Here is a 26,665-nt window from a genome sequence, read left to right as displayed (position 1 = left end):
GCATGGAATTTAAACAGCAATATCATAACTATTAGAAGAGATGGCTTTTAAGAGTTACATTGCTACATAATTAAAGTATTATGGAGTGCTCCAATTCACAAAACACTTGGGTGCTTCATTACCTTTTTGCAGTCTGCTCATCCATTAAAAGGGGATAATTCTTTGCCTACATGAAAGGAGATGCTGCATAAATGCACTATTGAGTCAGGGTTAAACTAGCAGCACTACATACTATTCCATGAAAATTTAGTTTCTGACAAGCCTTGCAAAGTCTGGAGGATTTCATATATACACTAAAACAATTTTCCCACAATAAAATAGAGCAACCTGTGAATAAAAAAAGGACATTTTTGGGAAGAAGACATGACAGCAAATCTGCTCTTTTAGTATTTATAGAAACACTGGAAAGCTTAAAAATGATTGAAAAACACCTTTCTGCACTGTAGATTTACATAGGTTCTGAACATTGATAAATAAAGCACTGATTTACTGGCATGGAAGCAATATTAAACAGTTTCGGCCACATTATCACTGTAGTCTGTGATCTGCACTTCCATATCTGCTGACAAGGCTGCAACTGCATAGATTTCCTTCTTAAATCTTCCCACCCCTGTGATGAAATAGTCTGCTGCTGAATTAGATTATAGGAACATACCCACCACATTTTGGAAGAGCTAGTTCTTGCCTTGAATAGTCTACAGTTCGGAAGACAAAATAAAGCCCAGGAGGATGGGGAGAAATGAAGAAGCAGATTGAGTTTACCATTCATGTGTCTTGTTTTATACTTTTCACTTCGAGGTGGGTTGATTTTGTTGGGTTTTTTTCATAAGCAGTACATATACCAATATTCATTCTGCAAAGTTGTGAAACCTCTGTATCTGATTCATCAAAACCATTTCCTCCATAAGGATCACAGCTCATTATCCCTAATGTGGTCATGACTGAAATGTTATCTTCTGAGTTTTGGTACACCTGTACCTTAAAAATTTTGTAGCAACAGCCTGTACAGCCATATTTCCACATATGATATTAACATCTAGATTTTTCTGCAATATTATTACATAAGTCATGGAAAAAACTTTTTCTAGTGCTGAGCTGGATAAGCAGAAGATTGCCCCTCCCTGCATCAAGTCTGATTCTGAAACTGAGATAAGTGATTTATGTTCCAAAAGGCTCATTAACCATCAAACTACTGTAGATTAGATCACTAATGGCATCCCAATGATTGCATGCAACTTCCAGCAGATTTGTTGGTAGCTTGCATTAAATCAATTTGAATTATAATGGGGAGGCCCTAATATATAAACATTTATTAGCAGGACTCTAGCTATAATGACTGCCAGCTCTGTATTTAAGCTTACGCTAATGGTTTCGTGCTCACCCAAGATATTGTAACTCACAGGAACAAGTGGGATTCTACACTGTGGCAGTTTATGCCAGAGATTCAAACCTGGGATACCAAAATCTAAAAGAATGAAATGCTGGACCTATTCCCTGCATGTGACCCAACCAATCACATCATTACAGAACGGATTACAAAGATTGACAAAAAAAAAACGAATTCACACATTTCAGGGCATTGCATCAACTTTCCTAGCGTGTGAGATCATTAAAAAAGAAAGGGGTTAAGAAAAATCAATGTTACATCATCCATTTTAGATTTTAGCTATCATCCAATTTTCAAAATACTAGACAATTCTCCTTATATTTCAGAACTTTTCCTAGAAACATTAAGAACTTTAGTTGAGAAAACTGGTGTTTCTTCATTGGGGATCTTCACAAGAGATGCTAAAATTCATGCTTCTTGCAACAAAATCAAGACAATTGGAAACACTGTAAAGGATGGAGAAGGCTATTGTGAATAAGTTTTCAATGAGTTTATCAGTTCCCTGGCCTGTCTTCCTCCCATCACTCTCAGCAGCATCCCAGCACAACTTTGTGCATCTCCTGGGACAAACTTCATGCAAATCCTCTTTGCTTTTCTGTCATCTGTGCTCCCCAGTGCCTTGGAGGAGCCTATATTCTCTTGTGGGAAACCTCCAGGCTGAATTGTGCCTGTCCTGCTACTCACCACTTTTTATGTGACCTTCAAAAGTGCTGACTGCTTACAGTCCTTGCTGGAATCAGTTGGAATGCTAGGAGCACAGAAGACTTAGAAATCAGACTGCACATATCTTGATGGATAGATGCTGAAACATAGATGCCTAAAATGAAAGGCCACTGCTGAATACATTTAATCCTACGAGATTTGTTTTGTGCAAATGTAGGAAATGATGTTAGAGACAAAATAAAATCTGCTAACGGGTGGAAATATGAAGCCATTCTTTACTATTGATAAAATAAATGCAAAGGTAGAAGACTGAAGTACACAAAGAGGATTAAAGACTGTAGGACTCAATCTCAATGAATAATTAATTAATTGTACAATTTTCTTCCTGTTTTTCAACGTCTCTATGAAGAAAGGCTTTCTCCTCAAGCTGCTTTCTTCTAATTAAATAAAAGGATTCTTCTGTCAAAAAAACAGCAGGAATTTACTAGAAGGGGTAGCTCTTAATTTAAAGCAAGTTGGCCTTCTGGAGATGCAGTTTGAAGACCACTTATGTCTCCATTGTGTCTGGATATTGACATGCTTTTTTGTGGTTGGTATCTACAGCAGTTGGTTCTCCATTTGAAGCTGAAGAGAGCAGTGTGTCTGTGATAATTATTATTTCATACCACTATCTTTTTATTCTGCAGGAATGCAATAAGATAGTGGATGAACAATGAACCACTTGTGGTTATATTATGGGAACTTCATCCCGCTGCTGTCCCTTTTCCCTAGCCTTTCTTCTCATCTAGCCATGGTAGCTATTCACCTGTTCTCCCCGTTGCACAGTACGTCACTCTGCTAGATCACTAATGCCACCGCCTCCACCTGGCAGAAACCAAGTCCTGGTTTTTTTTCTCAGGGTGCAAGAAGAATGGGCTCCATGTTTGGGGCTGAAGCACCGTGTTGGGCTGAGTCATTTAGTGCAGGATGTTTATGCATGTTTCAGGGCTGGCAACTGGGGCTCCAAGCACCCAGCAGATTGATAGAAAATGGATTATAGGCTGGAATTCTTACATGTGCAGCTTGCAACCTACCCGTGTCCCATCAGTGATCAGATGACCTAAGGGCTGTATCAGTGATATCTATGTGCAGATGATCCTCTTACAGTAATAGGATCAATGCAAATTGCACCCTGACATGCTGCTTCTGGTTTCCACTGCATGGTTCATCCAAAATCCCTCTTGTACTTGGTCACTACAGGGATAGTTTTCTTTTGACTTTGTCAGTCTCTGGAAGGTGCTAAAGGATTTGCTGCACTGTCTCAGAGTGTACCTAATGCCAGGGTTGGCTGAGGTATGTGGCAGCCTGATGGAAGCTTTCACGAAGGTACACCTCACGGAGGGTACATGCAATGTGCCTGTACCCACTCCTTCTTTGTTTTAATTTAGCCCTAATGAGCCCAGTCTGTGGGCAGCACAAGGCTCTGAGCTGAAACCGCTACCAAGAGTGTCCTTCAGTCCAATCTTCACCATTTTTGGGGTTGGACTGTTGGTAGAGAAGAGTAAGTGCATTGCTGTAAGTCTCTTAATTTGGAACAGAATGCAAGAATGTGTTTTCTCTTCTACCCAAACCTGTACAACAGGAAAAATTTTCTGCAGTGTTGCAGATCTAAAGACAAACTTCATCAAGCATTATGTACATTTCTCATTTCCATATCAGTTTGTTAATAGAAAATGCCATGATACACAGAGAAGGTATTGAAAAAAATTCTTGTCAAAAGGAATTTTAGAGGAGATATGTGGAGAGCACGTATTATTTTTTTTTTATGGAAGCATTGGATAAACTTTCCAAACATACCATTTGGAAAAAATGCATTCCCGGAATATATTAACATATTACTATGCTGAAAGGCCAGTTTATAAAATGTCACCCCTTTTATGCAAATAAAATAAAATAATAAAATAAACACATTTCATGGTGCAGATACATAATGGTACTGGTTTCCATTGTTCTCCATTTCCATTTTTTAGCAAGACATGAAAATACATATTTGAGTTTTGTTGAATTCAACATTACTGGTATCAGGCAAAGACCTCAGATACACAGAGAGAGAACTGAAATCCACTCTTATCTTTCTTTGGTGTATAACAGTTTTACAGGACCTGAAAGCGGGAAACAGGAGAGCCTCACTGCCAAATGTGGTACTTCTGTGTAGGTCAAGCATAGCAGCCTACTGGGACAAGAAAGTATATGATCATATTTAGTTGCATTAATTTTTTTCTTTTTTTCTTTTTTAAAGAGGATAAAATTCATGAGATTTTAGCCAAAATGGCTCTTGACGATGCCTTTCATCCCTGAAGCAGCTCAGCAGTGTTAGCAAAATTAAATTTTTGGACCCTGTCTATAAAGACCAAGTGGTTTATGAATTATTTAGTAACTAATTAAGCACCTTCTACTGCAATGGTCCCCCAGGAGTTAGAGGTGGGAAACTATGAGGGCTGTGAATAGCCTTGGGCAGGACTGACTCCTTCTGAGCCATCAGGTTGTAACCCCAGTTTGACTGTGCATGCAAATTGTGTAGGAACTGGGATACTGCTACATGGTCTGAGCACGCTGAACTGCTTGGGTGTGCTGAGTGTTTCGCTTCTACTTTCAAAGTCAGAGCAGCCTGAGTAGTGTTTTCATTTTAAAGCTGTTTTTTCATGCCTGAGTATCTGTGCCTAAAGCCAGCCTTAGTATGACCGTCAGAAGGGAGGCCGTGAACTACACATGGACAAATCTCCCATCAAAATTTGCTCTGCTAAAAGCTGCTTCTTCATAGCTCCAGTCATAGGTAAATTTTACAGTCTGCCAGGAAGACCAAATCCTGCTGGCTCTGCTTATTGGTTGTGGCCATTAGTGTCTGTGAGTTCATGGGGCCTACTGTGAGTTCCATGGGGTTTATCTGAAGGTTGCTCAGATCTAGCTTTTCTGTGATACTTTTGGCCTAGGTTTTTGTACAGCTGTATTGACTTCTCTCCTAATGGGCAGTGTCTTCCACAAGATATTGTGCTCTAGTCTGTCAGCTGTTTTGTCCTAAGTTAAAACCCCTGAATTCCAGGGCTGAAATATATTGTGGTGGGATATACAAATACTGAATCATTGTGAAGCATGTATAATTTACAACAATGAGCCTTTATTTATGACATGTAGAACGTAATAGTAGGAAACAGGAGTAGATTCATGGACTACTTACACTAATGGAAGTACCACAAGACTAACACTTGTCTTTTGTGATCAAATCTTTGACTCACTAGTTGAAAAAAAATCAAGATTTAGCACCTCTGCTGTTGCCAAGAGGTGTACTGGGGTGGATTTGGTATGCTCTGCACAACTGAACCTCTTCACAGCTCTGCATATACCAACCAATTTTATAAGTCATAGTGAATGTGTATGTATCAGTCATAGACTAATGTGTATGTTGTACTGTACATACCTGATGTATGTGGACATATTCTTTACAAGCAGCTGAAAGTCATAACACTTTCCAGGAGAGCCTGAAGCCATTATAGGAAGCAGCTTTGGGCTGCTTATTGCCTGAGGTGATTATGTAGGCAAGTGAGATGTAGTAAAGGAGGTCCCTGTGTGTAGCATACCCCTGGCTGCAGTCATTCTCAGGGGAGGGAAAATTGTGATCATTTCAGGTTGAGTTTATATATCTTTGGCTAGCATGCACATCAGGCTTGATTACAAGGATCTTGTTTCCCAGAAATCTTTTTGGATTAGATATTACCAGATAAATAGAGGAACCATAACTCACTGAGATCCTTGCAGTACAAACCAAACAGATCCCAAGTCAGGAATTTGATAGGATGCTATCTGCAAAACTGTAATACAGCTCAGCTAAAATTACTCTGTACTTCTAATCAGTTGTGTACTATTCAATGCCAGAATGTGTGCTTGGGAGTGTAATTGGGCTGAAAAACAAATAAGGTCATACCCTATTTTCCTGGATTTTGTAGTAGTTCACAGAAAGACTTCCACTGCTGTTCCTGGGTAGTGGATCGAGCTGTTGGGCTGCTGTGGTTTCAGCAAACAGGAACCCCATTGATAAGCTTCATAAGATGCATGTGTAAAAGGAAAAAAGCAGTGAGAGTAGTTTATAATGGATTTGAGTCACAACAAATCTGTTATTTTTCTGGGCAGTCATTTGAACACATGGTCCAAATTCCCCATTTGTGTGGGAAGACCCAAGCTGGTTTAAATTGGCCTTGTAAATTGTTAGTTCTGCTATAGGAATTCAGAAAACCCTAGTAAAACAGTGTGTATCTTATGTAATAGTACATCGCCTTCCTGCTGCTAATGCCTCCATGATATAATTGATTTAGCAGTTGAATTACAACAGTAAAAATAAATTATTAAATCTTTAATTATGCACGCTTCATTAGAAAATTAATTTCTTAAACTAACAACTTGACTAGGCCTGTATCAATTGACATAATTCACTAACCCATCTGAGAATCTATATTAGTTATGCTTAACTTACCTGAGTGTTTGAGACAGGAATTTTTTTCTCAGTATAAATAAATTACCAAAATACTATTTATAGTCAGTTAATTAAAGAGCAAATTACCGAAGCAGTGTAGATTTCTTTCTTAGTATAGTGTAGCCATATTGATACTCAGTGAGCAAAGGATCATCCCGTTCCTGAGAAACTGTATGATGACAGATTTGTCTCCTGATCAATCCTGTGCCACCCTGCACACTTCTAAAGGTCTCTTTGCAGCCTTAAGTACTGCTCAACTGCACCTAACATCTGCTCTTCTGTTTGAATGGGCTGGCACAACAACACATTTGTCAATCTTCTAAATCTTTGGCCTTCCAGGACATCAGGAAAAGAAGAAACATATCTGTAAATGCTGTGGAAGCACAGTGCCCAGGATGTGAGATTACTTGAAGGCGACAATACCAAATATTAATTCTGGAGTAATGAAATGTGGAATTAGCAAATAGTAACTTTGAATCCTGATTAGAATAAGTTCAAATTAATTTTTTTATAGCCAAATGCTGCAGCAGAATCTAGTTGTGTGAGTACAATATTCTGTTAGTGAACTGAGGATTCCCTAGCAATGGCATTTGAGAAAACCCCAAAAATCACGTACTTGGCACATTTTAAATCATATTCTCTTGTAGCATTTTTTTGTTGCTCTCATGCGGGCAAGGTCATGTATTGCATTGTGAATCAAAAGAGCATTCAAAACAAAATTTCCTTTTAAAGTAAAGAACTTAAAATTTAGCTGATCAGGAGACATTAAAATATCATGTGTATGGGGAAAAGCAGCCAAGTGTTTGATGCATATGTTAATAAAAAACTCACCCTTCTTGCACAGAAATAACCAACAAAGCCGTGTTTCCCTCTACAAGAGACTAAAAATGAGCAACCAAACAACAATGAAATTGAAACCCCATCAGTGAAGACTACTCCCAAGACTCACTTTCTAACCTGTGAGGGAAACTGTGTGGAGAACATATGGCCGAAGAGGTTTCAAACGGCTGCATAGTGCTCTGACTTTCAGATGGCTGCCAGGCACTGCACTGCTTGCTAGCAATTTGTGGCAAGTTGAAAGTGGAGCTAAATGGTATAATATGTGAATATTTTTGTTACCACTTCGAAGGACTGGTTTTGTCCTCTACAGAAAGCCTGTTCCTCAGGGGCACGTACTTTAAGAATATTTGATTGAAGCTCTCAACATCAAATGGAGGTTGGGGAATAGTAAATGGCAATTGCCACAGTCTTTGAACATCTGGGCTGTATTTCGGATATAAATTAGAGAAAGATGTAGAATCCAGGCTTCAGGGCTCAGCTTGGAGGTAGCATTCAAAAGTCTTCAGTGAAACAGTTAATTCTGCTTTTTCTTATGCCAGTGTAATCAGATCTGAGTTACAGCACCTTATCCTGTGAGTTGATGTGGGTCATTATCCACTTGTGTTAATATTTGCTGAGCCCTTGTCAAATACGCAGTGAGCACAGCATGTGGATATCTCCTGCCACTGGGTGATTTCTATGAGGTCCTTCTGTGTTACTTATGACTGGGTCAGGATGTGTGACCTCAGAAGATGCACTCTTTAATACTAGAAATTCTATAGCTGCCTATTTTGTGTGGTTGTTAAGGCAGTGAAGGTCCAGAATAAGATAAAGGGCTTGACATGAGTAATTTCATTTGCTGTCTGAACACTCTTAACAGGAGTAGCATAATCATTGCTTGTCTCTATTTAATGACTCTGCAGGAGGTAAGCTGGTGCACAGGAGAGCACGGCACTGTTATTGCTCTCTGCTCCAAAACACAACTCAGTGCATGGCCATGGTCACTCTGGAAGGAGTGGCCTTCAGAATATCAGCTCCTGCAGTATCTGACCTTGTGCAGAGGGAGTCTTGAGGAGTTTGCTGGGGTTCCTCACTAGGAGAGCGTATGTGTGGCTGCTCAATCTTTTTTAAACTTTAACTCAGTGCTCATGGTTTTCAGTCAGGTGTTAATACAGAGAAGTAGCTCTTGAGCTGTTGTAATTTGCTGTATATGGCAGCTGGCAGTAAAATCAGAGGGACAGGTGGCAATTCACGTTGAACAGAAATCTACTTGAAACACTTCTGGGAGGGGAGCAGATAGATATGGGAGATAAAAAGGGAGGGGTCCTCAGGTGCCTTTGGAAAATCTCCTGTCAATGACACTATGATCACAGCATGTCATCAGCACAGAGGGTCCTATAAGAAGATGGAGCCATACACCCACCTCAGCTGATAAAGAGCATCAAAGGTCTGGCATAGTATTTACAGTTAGGGGTACCTCCTGCTGGGGAGTGCTGGCTCTTTTCTCACAGACGGATAGTACAATCCAAAGTACTGTGCCTACCTCAGGTTAGTTAAAATAATAAACATTGTTATAAAAGTCAAAGCCCTGAAGCAACTAGTTATTTGGAAAAGTGAGCCTAAATTTTTGGGTGCCCAAGAGGGTATTGTGTTAGGTCACCCCTGAGTGATAGTTCATAGCTAATTATGGGGACAACTTCATGGCTTAGGCAGGGATACAGACAAAAGGGCTTTCACAAACCTCTCCACTGAGGCATGAGTGCTGCCCCAGGCAGTGCTAGTGGGGGCCAAAAGAGATCCCTGAACACTTGGAGGAGCCTAACCTGGATGCTCCAGGTGAGATTAAATGCTTGTGCTGCTTTGCAGGAATTTCCACTGCTTGTGAAGAAGTTTCCCAAGTCTGTTATGAGTACCTGATTTGGTATTTTCTCTTCGGACTTGTCCTAGTGATCTCTAGCAGGACTTTAAATAGTGCACACAAAAGTTCAGAATTACAAGTGTTCCCATGTTAAATGTAAAATAATTTAAAATATCTTCTGCAAAAGACAGTGCTATCTCACTACCTTATCATGGTCTTCCCTGTTCAGTCCAGTTAATCGTTGTTCATTGGAAAGACCTTAATTTATGCTGCATTGATAATGTGCTCGAAAGAGATGTGGTGCTTTTCAGATTCACTGAAATGTTCTGCAACTGGCTCTTCAAAACTGGCTTCAATATTCACAGTGCAGCAGCTGGTGCGAGAAGTATCATCCTTTATAACCTAAGGTCAATAGATCAGAAAAAGCTTCGTGTTTTACAGTTTTTACATATGGAAGAAATTCCACAATTAGCCTCAGAGAAGGTGCAGCATTTACGTTTTGCTATCAGTTAAAATTTAAGAGTTCTTTGCTGTTCCATGCTTTATGTCAAATCTAAACTCACAGGAAGAAAATTAAAATTGTTTCCCTCAGCATCCCTGAGCCTGGACTGGCCAGGATGTAAGTGAAAGCGCTTTGTAAGTGAAAGCCTTTGCAGATGACACATTCTGAGATTTCCTCTTTTCCATATGAGAAGCTTCCTCAGGGAGCTGGTCTCAGTTCAGCAGTTCACCAACCCCTCTACCCATCAGTGCTTCCCCCTAAGAGCCAAAGCAGTGCCGGCAGCTGAGCTGAGACAGTGACTAACCCAAGAGGCCAGGACAGGTCGGGGATCAGCCAGTGATGTGTGTGTGCAATTGCCAATTGGGGCTCACTGGTACACCAGCAAATGACCCAGAGGCACTGCTGTGCCAGTGTCCTGGTGTCCTTTCTTGGCCATATGTACCCCATGATGGGACTGGCAGTGGTGTTGGGGGTCAGCTGGCATTCCCATGGAACCAGTGCTATGGCACTGCATTCGTGTGTCAAGCAAACTGAAGGCTGTATGTGGCATTTTAAGGCATTTCTTATGGTCAGGAAAGGTAAGGTCATGTGGTGGGACATGGTTGCAGTATGTTTCTCTGGGAAAATAAGTATGTCATAATATATAGAAAATAGAATGTAGAGGGAGCCATTTGAATAGCCATCAGATCATCCCCAGTGGTGTGAGGAACCAAAGCTGGTGATTCTGGTCTAAATCAGATAGAGCTGAGCCCTTAGTCTGATGTCCAGGAGGAGCAGCTGTCTTATTTTCAAACCCTTCCAGGCAAAAGTTTCATCAAACCTCTTTGGCTGACTTCTTGTTTAACCAAAGTTCATGTTCCAGTGGCACACTCTTTCCCTGTAAAATGTCTGATCATCTCGGTACTTTAGGGACACAACAGGTATGACTCATTCCCTGTGATACAACCACACGTTCTATGTCTATTTTTTTACTGTATGAGTATATATTTGATGCTTTGCAGTTTATCACTAGGCCAAATTAGCCTTTTAGTCTGTTATTAAAAAAAAGTAAAAAAGATTTTAAGGGTAATTTAGTTTTTAATAATTTGAATATTTTACCATTATAGATTTTATAAATTAATTAACATTAATAATAGCATGTTAATATTTAATATTTTTATTTTCATTTTTTAAAACATTCTTTATTATATGTTGTATTAAATGTTTTGCCTTCTCTTTTGTGTTTTTTTTTGATAGAAGGATGTTTTTAAAATATTGTTAGTAGGAAAGAATGGGTCATAATCTACCCAAAGTGCATCAGTGTCATCCAACAGTGACACAGAAGAGGTCTCCCAGAACTGACAAATGCAACTGGAAAACTGTTAGAGACCAAGGGAATTACATGAAAGTCTCCAAACAAGATAACAATTTTAATCTGTTTGCTTTCATTGCCGTGACTAAAAATTATCCTTCCAGCCCAAAATATTTGGGTTTCGTGACATTAGGCTGAGAAGAACTGGTGTCCACTAGTTCCAAGAATTATTTGAATGAAATGAAGATCTTTCTTTCCAGAGGATAGTAAACTAAAATCTGGTAGCTACTGCATTCAGAAGTGTGACTGTGTATTAATGCATTAGTTGAGCACTTGTTTTTTTTCTCTTGTATTTGAGCTTTCCTAAAGGACAGTGAGTGAGAGGGATACCTTTGCACTTTCCAGTATCTTTATGCAGCCTAAAAAACCCAGACTTACCAAGGACATCAGTGACAACCGCACATGGTCTGAAAGCTAAAGGGTAGTGTTGTAGCTTTGTCAGAGGATTTTTGTTCCAGAAAACTGGCAATTCCCATGGGCTCCCAACCAGTTTAGGTCCTGCTTTCATCATACTGGGGATTGAGTGTCTTTTCCCATCCCATGAAACTATGTCCCCATTCAATGTTATCACGATTTGCCTGGCACTAGTAGCCTGTATTGCACCCACAGGGTTGTTTGTTTTTTTTTTTTCTAACTGTGAGAGCTTGGAGTTGCTCAGATGAGACTCTGAAACGTGTACTCCGAAACTGCTTGGAGTCTGCCAAGCTTCAGTACAGGTCCTCAAGTGCAGATACTGAGTGACTGTCTGTGCAGTGACTGTTATAGCTATATTATATTTTGTTTCTGAGTTAATAAGATAAACTATATGCAAATGCCTATCAACAATCACATTTCTCTCTCCTTTTAAAAGTTATGAGCATATCAACTCCACCCGGGAACTTCTCAAAGTATTTATACATAGTAGATATAATAATTTATCTGTTGCAATTTGTGTAGAGAGCTTTTACTACATTTCACAGATGGATATATATTTCACAGAATATTTTGAGTTGGAAGGGACCCACAAGGATCGTCGAGTCCAGCTCTTTAGTGACTGGCCCCTACGGTGATCAAACCCATGACCTTAGCGTTATTAGCACCAATCTCAGGAACTACAAGAAGCGTTTTTTAGCTGTTTGCCAACATTCAGCTTAATGAGCAATGAAAAGTAACTGAAAAAGTAAAAGTAGTTAAGCAGAGGCCAGTCAGTGGCTCTGAACAGAGAAAGGGGCTTTATTAATGAAGAATTGTCCAACTAAGAAATTAGAATGCTTGTTTTACTCTAATTTCAGTTGTTCCGACTGAAGCCCCTTGGGGCCTGGGCTGTTTCTATATATTAATTTTCCATTGCTAGAAAGCAGGTCTTCATGGTTTTGACTTACAAGCTATCTAATATTTATATAGAAACACAAATAAAAGAAACTAATTGCAAATAATTTTCAGACCATTCACGTTAAATGCTTCTCTTCAAGCCAAAAGCAAAAGTTTTCTGCTGATATTGAGAAGACTGTGCTCAGCTTTGAGCTCTACAACCCAAAAAGAATTAAAGACCTACTGGTTTCTTTCCACTGTTTTCAATCATCAATTAAACTGAAAAACAAGGGCTATAAATTATGGTGACCTTTGCAATGACTTTTCATTTGTGAAATAGAAATGTGATGGTGTGAAAGCAGTGTCAATAATAAAAAAAAATTAATAATTTCCTCAGGAACCACCAAGAAAGTGTAAATTGCTTTCTGCTTAGTATCAAATTTTCATGTAAGGTACTGTATCATGGAAATTTTCAGTCTTGTTAAAATTCAGATCACCTAAAATTAATGCTACCCCTTCACCTCTGTACTTTTTGTCATCTCAGCTGAAAAATATGATTCTTCTCAGTTTAATCAGCATTTTATAATGACTTCTATTGAAAACACAGCCTGTTGTTTTTTCCTTGATAGCCTGTTAAATATATAGGGAACAGTGGATTAATTTATTGGACTAAGAACTTACTAAAAATGTAGCAGCCACCAAAAGCAGACTTTGGTCTGAATAGTGGAACACACCCTCTCTATTTAATGATATTTGCATTTTTATGGCTCTTCAACTAGGTTTTTAAAAACACTTTAGAGACTGCAGCACCAGTATAGATTTTCAGACCGTCATTCTGTAGAACAAAGATTTACCTTAGTTCGTGAGGCAACTATATAATTATTGGCCGTAGCACTGCCTTGCTGTTTCATGATTCTGATTAAAATTCCCCCCCCAAAATTGTCCTTTCGGTTAGAAGACACGCCCCTTGACTGCTCTTCACTTCAAAGATACCAAGTAAAAACCACTGAAAATGTGTTGCTTTTGTGCTAGTTGCATGTTTGCTGGAAGTACAATGGAGAGCAGATAAGTACCAGTTGTCCGGGGGGGGGGCGGGGGCATGCAGTTCTCCACACAACTGATCTGTGCTAAATACTGAAGCATGGCCTTGAGGTGCAGAACATCAGGTCCTGTAGATATTTCCCCATTTTCCTTGTTCCCAAGGGCATGATGAGAAAGTTGTTTTTGAGGTCACTGGAAAGCCTCAGATACCAGGTGACAGTAACCTACAAAATCCTTGTTTATGCTTGTATATGCAGTAGCTTATACATTCATCTGATTTTGAAAGAAGAAAAAAAATCCCTCTCAGACTGGTTCTTTTCCATAAGCTTCACTTTTCAACTAATGGTGGAAGATGGAGAGGAGATCCTCAGCCTGTACTTCAACCCTTGAATTACTTCTTTGCCAGTAAATTTTTTTCTAGGTTGAAGAACTGTTTCCTCACTGAAATTACTGTGTTTATCAGAGTTCTACTAAGCTTACTACTTTTCAGCAGCTCACAGACAAAAGATATAAACACCATAAGAAGCCTGAATTTTAGCATTTGTTCATCTGTCTTTTGAGACATCTTTCGTTAATTTGATGCTATCTGACTGAAAAGATAGTTTTGCAGTTCTTCAACAGTGATGGTGGGCAAACAGGGAAACAGGCAAACATTTTTGCTAACTGTCCATCCATGTGAGGAGTACAGGGAGAAAACAACTTTCAGACCCAGCTTCCAACTTCCTACAGGTTTGACAAGAGGATTCAGAAGGCCCAAAGCAAGAAGCCCTTTTCTTTTCTGTATTTTAATTCCTGCTGTTGAGATGGAGCTTTACTCTGTGGATGCCAGCTTTGGTGTCTGTGTGTCATTCATAGTTCCCCAAGGGGAAGCTCAAAGGGTGGCTGCTTCCAGATGGGCCTGCCAAGTAATCCTGGCTGCTCAGCAGGGTGCCACCTTCTGTGAAGTGACAAGGACCTAAAGAGATGAAGAGGGAAAGCAGCGTGAGTCCATCCCAGGAGGTGAAGATGCAAGTCCTTTTCTCTGTATAAATTGTCCTTGAAGGGAAAGTGCAGGTGAAGCTGCATCATGAAACAGATGTTCAGATGGTGGTGTCAGATGACCACTGCACTTTTTAAGGTCAGTTTTACCTCTTGACACTGCCCAAAGGTGCGTGTAACTGTCAATTGTTTCTTCTGAAAATTTGTTCTGCTTTAATAAATTGGAGAGATTCCTTGTTCTAGTTAAGTCCAGAAATAACAGATGGTTTATATATCAGGCATCAGCAAATCCTAAAGTTATTGGCATGACCCCTGTCCATGTCCTGTTGAAAAATCTACCTGTCTGCAGGATTAGATTGCCCAAGAGTTTGGTGTTTTCTGCAAGACCAATAGTGTAAATTTCACCTGCTTCTAACATACTGTTGTTTGACTTAAAAGCTGTCTTCTGCAAAGGTATTGAGGATTTACTGTGGTTGCTGGTGTTCCTTGTTGTGTTTTGGAGAGCATTAATGCTGAGAAATTCTAACTTCCTGAATGTTCAGTTTAATGAGGCTGGGCAAAGCTGAACTGTATTTTCATCATCCATGCACGTGGAAGTGCTGTTACTGATTTTGGGTGACAACAGGATTAAGGGCATATGACTTGAGGCTGACGTCTTGTCAGACTGCTGTGAACCTCTCCTTCAGGTTAGCATGGAACATGGAAATTAAACAGGCCCTGCAGATATTGGGATAAGTTGTTGTGGTCAAAAGCAAGTCAGGTTTTTTTGTTGGTTTTCTTTTTAAGTGTCTGCAGCACTGTAGATCATGACCTCTTTGATCTTTATCAGCATGAACTGCACATAGCAATAGTATTCTCACCAGTTTTCATTGTTTCATGCTCATCCAGCATTTCTAAAGAGAATGTTAAGGCTTTACAGTTGAGTATGAGAGCAGTAATACTCAAGAAAGAACAGCCTCTAATATGTGACCGAAGTAAAACGGAGATTGTACCTTACATTTATATAGCATCTTCTAACCTAGAGTGTTCCATGACAGTTAGGGAATTTATTGAACTATTCCATTCACCACAGCTTCTTCATCATGAGTCACTCTAGCTGGTTATCAGTGCTTAGCCCTGCTGCACAGTAATCAAAGAGGGGAAATGGAGCCAGGCTTCCCATGCTGAGGAAGCCTTCCAGACTTTCTAGCCAAGTAGGGTAACTATGAAATACACTGACAAAGCAGACTGGAGACAAGGTAGACTAATAGAGTTAATGCTATTGCGTGGTGCTGACAGCTGAGAATTTTATATTGCTTGTGGAGCTGTTGGCATTGCTTCTTTCGATATACATTTTTCTCACATAATCCCATGCTGTGACATGCTTGATGTATCATCTCAATAATGTGGAAAAACTGAGGAAATTCAGTGAAATGGCTATATTTTAGTACGGTGTCTGTCAAAGGAAAGATATCAGTCAATCACAGGCTGGAAAAAGCAAGCAATGTCTTATCGCTATGTGAGACTGAAATTCTTAATGTCCCTTTGTGCAGACCTGTGCCTCCATTTTCAGGTGCTTCACTCCCCTGAACAGTCACGTATTTAATCTGAGTTGGGCACAAGGGTAAATCATGCAGTATTTCACAATGGAGAACCCTTTCCCCATATTCCAGCAGCAAGGAAGAGCTGAGGTGAAACAATAACAGAAACTTCAGTTACTACCTGAGGAGATCTGCTGTACCAATGAAACAATTAAAATGGTGCCATAACTGTATATACAATTACAAGGAATGAGTTTAGGAGACTGCTGTGGCTATGAAGAAAGATTTAAAATTGATTGTCTAAATGTTTGGATTATTGGGTCTGCTGATGCACTAGTTCATGAGATGACCACTCTTCTGCAAGCGAATCAAATCACTTTCCACTTAGAAGAGATCTCAGGGACATCCCATTGAACTGGTTAGTCCTCTTGACATAAGAAAAAATTCATGTTGTAGCAGTAATAGTGATTTGAAGTCATACTGATTGCAAGTGGAGATAACAAAAATTTTTTGAGGTAGACCAGCATCTGAATGAAGGTAGCTGATATCTTTTCTCACCTTATCTTATGTTCTTATTATGCTTTGCATCACTGCTATCAAAACCATCATATTTAGCTAGTCTAAGTGAAGAGATTAAGAATTGAATTTGTAAGTAAGGCTGTTTTAATTTTTGTAGTGGTCTCACCTTGGCATAGTCAGAGCACATTGACACAGTTATGTGAGAAGACAGCAATGGTAGCACTGGTTTGCATCTATTTAGTGACTGGTAGCATCTGTTTGATGATTAGCTAAAGAATTTCAGCTGTCAGAGCTGTCAATCTGACACCTTTGATGAGCACTAAAATCAGTCTATGCTACCAGGAACTGTTCATTTTTTCCCATGCTTTTGATTTGCTTGACTCTTTGTGTCCTTGCCGATAACTACTAGCAAGGCTAATGCATTATAAACTCTGAAAAGTGAAGAAAGCAGCTGTCATTTTTTGCACAACAGATGTTCCTGATCAGGAATCAGACAAAAGATCTCATCACTCCTCCTCTGAGCAATTTAATTTGCCTGTGCCATGGTGCACCAGCCACCTCTTTCATTTCAGGATCAGTTCCTTTAATCTTACAGAATTATTAAGTTTTTTTCTGTGCCAGGGCAAAGAGAACGGAAAAAAGGAAATTGCTTCATTGCTTACGGTGTCACCAATGATGCATCATAATGAAAGGTAGCAAAGGCCTACTTCAAAAATAGGAAACCCAAGTACTACATTTTAAGAGAACTAGAAAGTACTCTATGAGCACTTTTTTTTTAAGAAATAACAATATAGAATTGATGGTGTTTCTTTAGCAGTTTTAAGGCTTAGAGATAGGTAAAAGCAGTATATAATCCATCAGATTCTTGTGATGCAACTTAGGGGGATGAAAAAATTGATGTATTCTATAAGAAAAGTTGTTGCTGTGGATCCTGTTCTGCACTCCTTAATCATGCAAGTTGTCCAAAATGAGTAATTACTGGGGGCTTTGCTTGCTTTTCCATTTAGTTCGGTAAAACTGTCGCTCTGCTGCTGTTTTGTACTGATGGATGGGTACTGCTGGAGATGTTAAATTTATAGTTATTCTACAGCTTATTTCCCAGTTATTAGTCTAGCACAGGACAGTCATTTTGCCTATGCACAGCTCCTGACTTGCCACCAGACTGATCCAGTATGTGCCCAATTGGTGGGGCAATTGTTGCTCACCCTGCAAAGGAGGCTGCTCACTGTGCCCCATGTTCCTACCAGTATCTGCCAAAGGCTTGCTGGAAGGGCGAGGCAAGGGAAATTGGCCTTACCTGGTGTTGGTGGCCAGCCCTGCACAGAAATGGCAACTGCTGCTGACAATGCAAACAGTAGTATCTGTGGCCGTAGTCACAGCTGTCAGTCTTGATAAACGCAGAAAGTGTATTTGAGAAGCTCCCGGTCGTCCGTCACTGAGAAACCACTCATATGACCTCTTTTTGATTTGGCAGGTTGACAGGACAGAAGTGATTCGGACCTGTATAAATCCTGTCTTCTCCAAGCTGTTCACAGTGGACTTCTATTTTGAAGAAGTGCAGCGACTGCGGTTTGAAGTGCATGACATTAGCAGCAACCACAATGGGCTGAAGGAAGCGGATTTTCTTGGTGGCATGGAGTGCACTCTTGGACAAGTAGGTATCGCTGCCATTTTCTGCCCTTGACCCTCTTCTTTTGTATATATGTTAAATATATTGCTTTGGTAAATGACTGATGGGTGAGGTTTGTCATTCGTGACAAAGTTCTTAACTGGTGCTTTGAACAGGATAATTAAGAACTTCTGGTGGTTTGATTTACTGCTGTAGTACAGCTTCAAGTGAGCCAGTGCTTATAGGAAACAGAGCATCACTGGTTGGCTCTGGACAGTAAAAGCCCATGCTCATTAGACTGGTGTTGGAAAATAGACTGATCTTGGAGAAAGTCACTGTTCCTAACATTATATGGGATTTAGCAAGTTCCAAGTCCAAGGAACACTTAAAAATACCATTTATTCACAGAGGGTAGTGCCTGGTGATGTGGCAAATAGAGAAATAGGGTTGGATTCATTTCTCTGACTCTCAGTCATCCTGAAGTTAGGTGTCTAGACTAAGTTACTCTTCTGATTTCCATCTTTAGTTCAGTGGAGAGAAACAGACAGTTCCAACAGCTGATTTGTTCTACCTGAGAGAGCCATCACAGATTAGGATAAATTGTCTTCAGGAGATACCTGTCTTTCCTCATCAGTTGTCGGGAGAGTCTAGACAGCTGGTTTAGGATAGATAGCTAACTTTTTAAATTGCTAAGTTTGAAGGTCAGAAGTCCTACTCACAGTATTGATATTTAGAGGTCATCAGAGCCAGATCTGTAGTGAGTTCCCATACTGCTGACTGGTGGCACACTACAGTGTCCCAGGTATCACAGTTTATTTCTAACTGGCAGCATTTTTGTCATGCAGCGTTTCATAACACAGATTTCTGCTTTGTCCATAATCTCAATGCCAAGGATGGTCTCAGTTTCACTGAACTGAGTGTAAATTTGCTCTCCGCGCCCTCCATCACGCAATCTCCACCTTGTGTGATGAGAGCAGGCAGTGCTTTTGTTTAGATTACGCTTTGCAGTGCTTCCACAGAAGTTTGTATTCTGAACATAGTAGTTTGTCATGGAAAATGCTGCAAAGCTTTTGTTTCCTGTTTTCTCACCTCTTGTTGTTCCTACCTCAGCCTCACCGCACATGAATCACTGATTTTTTTCCCCAGAGCTATTGGGCAAATGCTGAATGAGGAAAAGCTCTCCCAGTGAGTGAAATAGTATGAAATGTATGCATTTACTAAATTGAAATCTCAATATGAAGATGTTGGTATTTAGGGTATTTACAGTGCTCTGTAAAGTCTGTTCCTTTTGACAGAATTCTTGTGTCTTAATGAAAATAAGCTATCCTATAAGACCAAAGAGAATGGGAAACAAAGAAAAATGTTATTATAATGTTCTTCTCTCTTAATTGGCTTGAAAATGAAGGGAGGGAAAAATGTCGTTGCTGCTGCCTGTAGCATAAATGTCTTTATAATGATTTGATCTCTATAAATAGCACACAGCTGGGTTGGTTGCAGTGTAATTTTAATGGTAACCAAGCAAAAATAATAACAGTGTGAATTCTATTCACAGTAATGTAGCCTGGAGGACTCTGATCTCATATTAAATCTTTTTTGTGGTGTTCCTTCCCCTCCTTTTCTAGTTTATTACCTTTATATGATTCCTCAACTGATATAAAAATAGTAACACTGGAATTGTCATTCAAGTAAAGCCAGCATTGAAAATCCTGCAAGATAGTCTGTACATACAGAGCTTACGCTCATGGTTAGCTGTTTGGTGTAATTACAGCATATTTTTTTCATTATGATAATAGAGCCATGGCTTTTCTTGAGATAAATTTGACATAAATTTGTTGTTCTACATCACTCTAATGCCTGAATAAAACAGGATTTTATGTCAAAATGTCTCTAAATTCACTTTCCCAGTTCAAGTAGACCTTATCTGAGACATCAAGGAAGGCTGTCGATTTTTGGGCATAGTCTGAAAAACTGACTCCCCTCCCACCTCTCCGTAAGTGCCAACTTCTATGCTCTCTTCTAGGTAATAATTGATCTATAAGAGATTCACTGCTACCTGTACCTGTTTATAGATCATCACTTAGGTATGAAGTAAACCTACATGTTTGCCCAAATCATGTAATACTCTTACCTAAAACAAAATTAATAGGAATAATAAATGCTGGGAAAGGCAATAGCGTAGTTATAAAGTAAGCGGACAGAGTGGAGTGAGTTTTCTTTCTTCTGATCTCAGTCTTGCATGTACCCTACCAGATGGGTACAAGTGTGTTGGAAATTTGGGATCTTGGATGCAAACAATGGAGAAATGCATTAATTTGGAAGGTGTCAGTAATCTCCTCCCAAATACTCAAATAAATCTGTGTGATAGCGAGCAGTGACTTGTTAGACCCTGAACCAATACACTCTGATGACATCCCACTACATGTGCAGCAAGATTTAGTTCTATTACTCTTGCCATGGCAATTCAATTCTGTGCCTCTACTCGTAAATACTGTGGTTAAAAGCATCCTGGCATGCAGTCAGTTATACCTGGATGCAAAGAGTAAATGCATCGACAGGCATTTCCTGTGCCACAGCATTTAAACACAGTAGAATAAATGGTTGTGGATAGATACCTGCTGGGTATAATTAGGAAAACGTTAGTGTCCTAAATAGAGACATTTCCTTGAAGTGATTTATCTTGTCCATCATGTTCAAAAGTTACCTTTTCAAATAAAATAATAGGAGATTATCTCTTGAAGGGTTTGACTGGAAGAGGTTTGGTGTGAGGTGTTTGGGGGAAACATTTTTGTGTGTTTTTAAGTACTAAAAGTCTGTTCCTTCCACTCAGAAATGCTCTTTCTACATTCCAGTTTTCCAGCTTCTTGAGTTTCCTGGTAATGTGCAGATTGGCAGAATGTTAACAAATATGTTCTGTATAGTTGGAATGACAGCCAGATCAAAAAAACCCTAAAATATTACAGAAGGTAGTAAAGTTGAAAGTGCAGACAAATTTTCCTCAGTTAGTAGTAAAATCTTAAAATAATGGTCTGCAATTATAAGTTGTTTATAAAATGAAGTTTCTTAAGGAACTTTACATCAAGAAATGTACCATACTCCAAGCAATTAAGCTGACCGTGCTGTACTGCTTAAGTAAAGTGACGTTGTTAAAAGGTAGGCTAAAGTGCATAACTAAAACCTGTACATTTAAAAAAATGTTATTATTTTCCATCCTAGAGTTAATTTCTGAGTAACTGCATAAAACTAATATCTAATAATACTGGTTTTAGCAATTAAGTTGTACAATCATATGGTAGCTATTTAAGCAAGGAAATTATACTGTGTTGTTCTTGTAACCTCACAAAGATTATTCTTAATTGGAAGCATATTTGTGAAATTAGATTCTTAGAATCCTGGAAAAGTCTTGGTTGGAAGCGGCCTTAAAGACCATCTAATGTGTTAGTGCCTTAATATGTTCTGAGATTCTAAAGCTCTCTTATTGGAATTGTTTGGTTTCATATTCCATAAAATTTACAGAACATTAAAATTGCATCATTTAGTACAGTAAGGGTGCAAACTTTCTAATAGCCAAAGTTAACTACTTAACCACACAGGAATGACGTGTCAGGAGGATGGCTTAGAAAGACTTTTTCCTCTGAAGTTTCACCCTGAAGTTTTAATCTATTCTTTAAGAACTCACAAAAATTATTTCAATGAATAAACATTTTCTGATGAGAACTAAACAAACTCATGTTGCCAAGACATTCTTGATTACTGCTCAGCTGTGCCTGCCATGTCATTAAATTATGGGAACCAGTAAAGTTGTTATTTCTTAAATGCTGTGAATCACCCCAGCTTTGTGGGCTGGGTTATTCTCTGTGACATATTTTGTCGGTGTAGCCTTTGTGGCTTTTCTTTCAGTACTTACTGCAGCTAATCTTTGCCATTTTCGGATTTGGGATTCTATTCCTTATTTAGTTTCTTTTAATTTACAGATGTGTTAAAATGTCATTACTCCCTTACTTGCTCAACTAGTAGCAGAAGAAAACGGCAGAGTTGTAAATTTTTTCCTGTCAAGAACCTTTTCAAGTATTATTTTGAGATTTAATATTACCCATACACACACTTGTGTACAAATTAGATTGGAAATCTTCCTTCTCAGTAATGAGTATAATTGTTTCTTGTGTGCTTTTGATAATATATGCCATTAGCAGATTATGCACTTGAAAATGCTGACTGATTATTAGTTCAGTTTCAGCAACTGCAAATCTCCTTGCTCTTGAATTAGAGAAAGGCTAAAAGATCCATGATTGCACCTGAATTAATTAAACTGAAGTAGTCTGTATGAGAATATTTGTTTAATAGACTGTCAACTGCTTCTGTGCAAAAGACATAGGACCAGTTTTTTTCGAAGTATATGAATTCCTAAATCTCATTAGGTGTCTGTATGCCTCCTTAGGCATCTGGGTACCTTTAAATACTTGGCCTTTGGTCTCCTCCAAATGAAGTTGCTCTATTCATTAGTGGGATGAATAGTGTACTTTATCAGATGTGAATGTCATTTTCTACCAGGGCTGACTCAGAGCACAAGCAACTCATGAATGCAGCACTCTCCCTAACCTTACCAAACCCTTTCAACACCTCAGTTATCCCCAGAAAACTCGTGGTTTACCACTGCAACCTCTTTGAAGCTGTAAGATTTTCAGTTCTAGATGAATTTTACCAAAGTTAATGGAATTACTTGTACAGTTTGTACTGCTTTGTTTTTACATGCTTTATCTTTTTGTATGAATTACTGTAGCCGTCTTTAGAAAAATAATTTAAAATTTAGTTTGCTATTATAATGAGTTATTATTATGACTAATTCTAAAGGGGCTGCTACTCTGCATACTAATTAAATTCAATGACTTTTTATGCTATTGATAAGCTATTTCCTGTAATAACATTAAGCCTCTTGTAATAGAGATATCTTTTTTTCTCAGTCTTCTGTTTCAATTGACTATTTTCAGGTTCAGGTTTCACAAAGACAGGGAGAGGTATAATTCAGCTGTAAATAGACTGTGAGCTTAACAGTAGTGTTGTGAACAAAAGAAATCTTGGAGAAGGGTGTGCGGTACATAAAGAATCATATGTACAGAGAGGATGATTATAACACTAAAACTGGCTCTACCAAGAAACAGGAATTCTGTGAACAGTTAGAATGAAAATTCCTATTGACCTGTACATCTGAACTAGTTCTCTTGAAGGGATTTCTTGGTATCTGTGACTCATCCCCCAAACCTTTTTTCCACGAGAGTGAAGTAAGGTCACTGGCATTTACGTACTATCTGGTCTCTCTTTATGTTGAAGTGTACCATGCTTGATGCATCTGTGACTAACTGCCACCATTCATGAAAAATATTAGGTGGGTTCAAAAGCAGCTGGGGGATAGATAGCAAGACAAACATGAGCACATCAGAGTTGTACAAATCTTGCTTTTTCAAAAAACAGGCTAAGGACGAATGCGTGAAGAACGAGAGAGAGTTTTTACACTGTGAGCCAGAGCTACTTCAGTTCTGCTGCCTACGCTTAAATTGGTCTTTTGTTATTTACCTACATGGGTGAAATGTCATTAAGGTCTAATATTTTATCTGTGAGTGTTTAGAAGCTTACAGTATTTGACGTATTATAGTAAGAGTGCACTAATATTTTAATTTACAAAGCTCCAAGATTCTTTTGATAAACATTAACTCTCCAATCATTTGTCTAGTCACTCTGATTGTATCATTCTACTTAGAGCAATATCATGAAAGTATTGCAGTCCTTCATTTGGGAGACCTCATAGCTGTGAAAAAGGTGCTTTAAGGGTTGTACTTACTTCTATGTTAAAAGGGGAGACCTTAAGAGAGTACATAGCATAACTGGTAAATACATTTGATATGGTTATGTCCTGAGTTTTAGATGCCACAGAATCCTTGTCTTCCTATGCATCAAGGATAAAAATGATTTTTCTGAGCACAGTCAAGTCATTTTAATTGTATATTTTAAAATCTCTGCCCCAGCTTGGCCAGATAGCAAATGCTTGTCAAGAAAGGAACAGAACTCAGATAAAACATGTTTTAGGTTAGGCCAACTGTGCATTTTAAGCACCTTTAGTAGCAAACAATTAAATAAGCTGTAACTTCAGGAGGCTCTGGAAATCTTACTCGAGCCAACTATTGCTTTAGAAAGGCAGGTTGCTGTACAATGCTGAGCAGTCTGAAATTGGAGGCTGAAGTTTCACAAGTACTTGTCTCACTTTTTGAATCCAAGGAATGCACAACACGGTACAAGCAAAAATACCACAACCTAAGAGATTGAAAGACCCAATACAGTAGTTCCTCCCAAAGAAGGCTTGAATAGCATTCATTCTCTCTCTGCAAGCAGCGGGGTGCAAAGAGGATGACGGTAAGGTAGAGACAGACATCTTTTAAAGTTGGTTTGAAGTCTTTACTGTTTCAACAGCTATTAGTTAATTTAACTGGAGAAGGACAACTGACACTGTATTAGAGGAATTTGAAGAATCCCTAATGTTTGTTCATTTTTCTAAACTGAGAAAAATAAAATGAAAATATGGAAGGCTGATGTAAGGTTGAAGACCCAGTCTTGTCAGTTTGGGGTATTAACTGAGCCCATCTTAAGACACTAAATCATAATTAAAAATTGAGACCAAATGCTTGGAAAAGACAGCTTCAGGGCACAGAGTTAGCCCTTGCTTGAGGTTTAAGGAGAGAGGAGGAAGCAGATCTGTGGTACTGTGAACTGTAAGTCATTATATCACAGAGAAATGCAGTTTGGGTAGAATGTCCTTCCAAGCTGGCCTGACAAATGCCAGCACAGGGATGTGTACACACTGCTGTAAACAAAGTAGCGCCATGTTTAAAAAAAGATGCTGATAGCTGAGTGAAATATGCCACTTGGGAAGCACATGTAGAGTGTGAGCAAAAAAAAGAGATAAGAAAATTAGCTCAGAGAGGTTCAGTAGATGATCATAGTTAGTATCACAGCTAAAGATGCGTGGATTAGCAGTCCAAAAGCAACTGGAGTGTTCATGATGTTTAAGCTGAGCACTGGTGCATGAGCTAACATGATGCCAAAACCATGGACAAGCCTGAGAGCTTGCAGTGGTCATTATACATCTAGAGAGGCAGTTCAACTGCAGTTTGGAAAGATATAAATTGAAGTAGTGCCCAGGGTAGGAGGGGAAGGTAATGCTTCGTGGCAATTAGGGACACGGACTTCGCATGATGCTGAAAGCAAAGACATTTATTAATTATTTCAGCAGGCTTTTTATACCTTTTACACAATAGGCTGCAATTGTTCATTTAGGTTGTGAGTCCTTGCTGCTACCTACAGTATTATATTATTTTTACCTATTAGCAACATTAGTTCCTTTTGTCCTTTGTTCAAGTTCCTCTTTCTGCCCTAGGGAACTGCTCCTCCTTACTTTTCCCGTGGCTTCCTTCCCACCATGGTAACAATGTCCATTTCTTGCTGTTTTCCCATATTGGAAATCCCTACAATGCTTGTTGAGTTAGAAACCATATTAAGCCACAGAGCTAATCAGGGTTCAACATCCACTGGAGCACACTTAGATGTCTGGTGAAGAATTTGGAGATTTTTGGAAAGTGTGCTGGTTTTAACTGGGTTTTGACTGGGATAGAGTTAATTTTTTTAGTAGTAGCTTGAATGGGGCTCTGTTTTGGATTCGTGCTGAGAAGAATGTTGATAATACAGGGATGTTTTTGTTATTGCTGAGCAGCATTTACACAGAGTCAAGGCATTTTCCACCTCTCATCCCCTGCCACCAGGGAGTGGGCTTGGGGTGCACAAGAATTTGTGAGGGGACACAACTGAGACAGCTGACCCCCACTGACCAAAGGGATATCCCATACCACATATAGTGTCATGTTGAGCTTATAAAACCGGTGGAAGAAAAAGGAAGGGACGAGGTTCGGAATGATGGTGTTTTGTCTTCCCAAGTAACTGTTACATGTGATGGAGCCCTGCTTTCCTGCAGGTGACTGAACTCCTGACTGCTTTACCTACTAAACTGTCTTTGTCTTAACCCAGGAGTTTTTTTCACTTTTACTCTTCTGATTCTCTCCCCCGTCTCACTGCGATGGAGTAAACGAGTGACTGTGTGAGGCTTAGCTGCTGGCTGGGGTTCAACCACAACTTAAGGCTTGGTGAAAGTTTCAAGAGAGACTTTTTTTTTTGAAAGAGTATGATTGCTATTTTTCTTTCCTTAATATATCAGTGTGGCTCTAGGGCATACTGTCTGGTGGGAGATTGCTTCTCCAGGCACTTGAATGCATCTTATCATGAAGATTCAATCTTTGTAAAAGGCATTTGGATCAAGGGAAAAATGCTACTAAAATGTAACTTGGTACTCTTTGCAGTCCTGGAGAGAGTTAGGTTGTCTAGAAGGCTAGAAGGAAGTTAAGCAACTGTGCAAGTCCATATAACAGGAATAATGCATATGGGAGAGAAATTAACATAGAAGTGCTAGGAAATGAAAGCTACTTGTCTGGCAATCCCAGCTGGCAAGGAAGAGATACAAAGAATTCTTCAAGTTGTGTACTGTGGAGGGAAATTTGTGCTTAATCTGACTGTCTAAATAGCCAAAT

The 26,665-nt window shown here is 39.2% G+C and overlaps 1 protein-coding gene across 3 annotated transcripts in view; it reads left to right on the top strand.

Moving 5' to 3' along the window:
* Positions 1–26,665, top strand: part of CPNE4 (copine 4) — a 227,611-nt gene that overhangs the window by 97,461 nt on the left and 103,485 nt on the right. For all 3 annotated transcript variants that reach the window (XM_027748558.2, XM_027748557.2, XM_027748556.2), the window contains exon 3: positions 17,907–18,086. In XM_027748558.2, the coding sequence (XP_027604359.1) occupies positions 17,907–18,086 (180 nt within the window). The remainder of the gene's footprint in view (positions 1–17,906; positions 18,087–26,665) is intronic.

Source organism: Pipra filicauda, unplaced genomic scaffold (assembly GCF_003945595.2).
Source record: "Pipra filicauda isolate LSUMZ 115617 unplaced genomic scaffold, ASM394559v2 scaffold231_size1239837_pilon, whole genome shotgun sequence".
Taxonomy (NCBI): domain Eukaryota; kingdom Metazoa; phylum Chordata; class Aves; order Passeriformes; family Pipridae; genus Pipra; species Pipra filicauda.
Note: the sequence above shows the minus strand (reverse complement) of the source record. Positions and strands in the feature narration are given on the sequence as shown.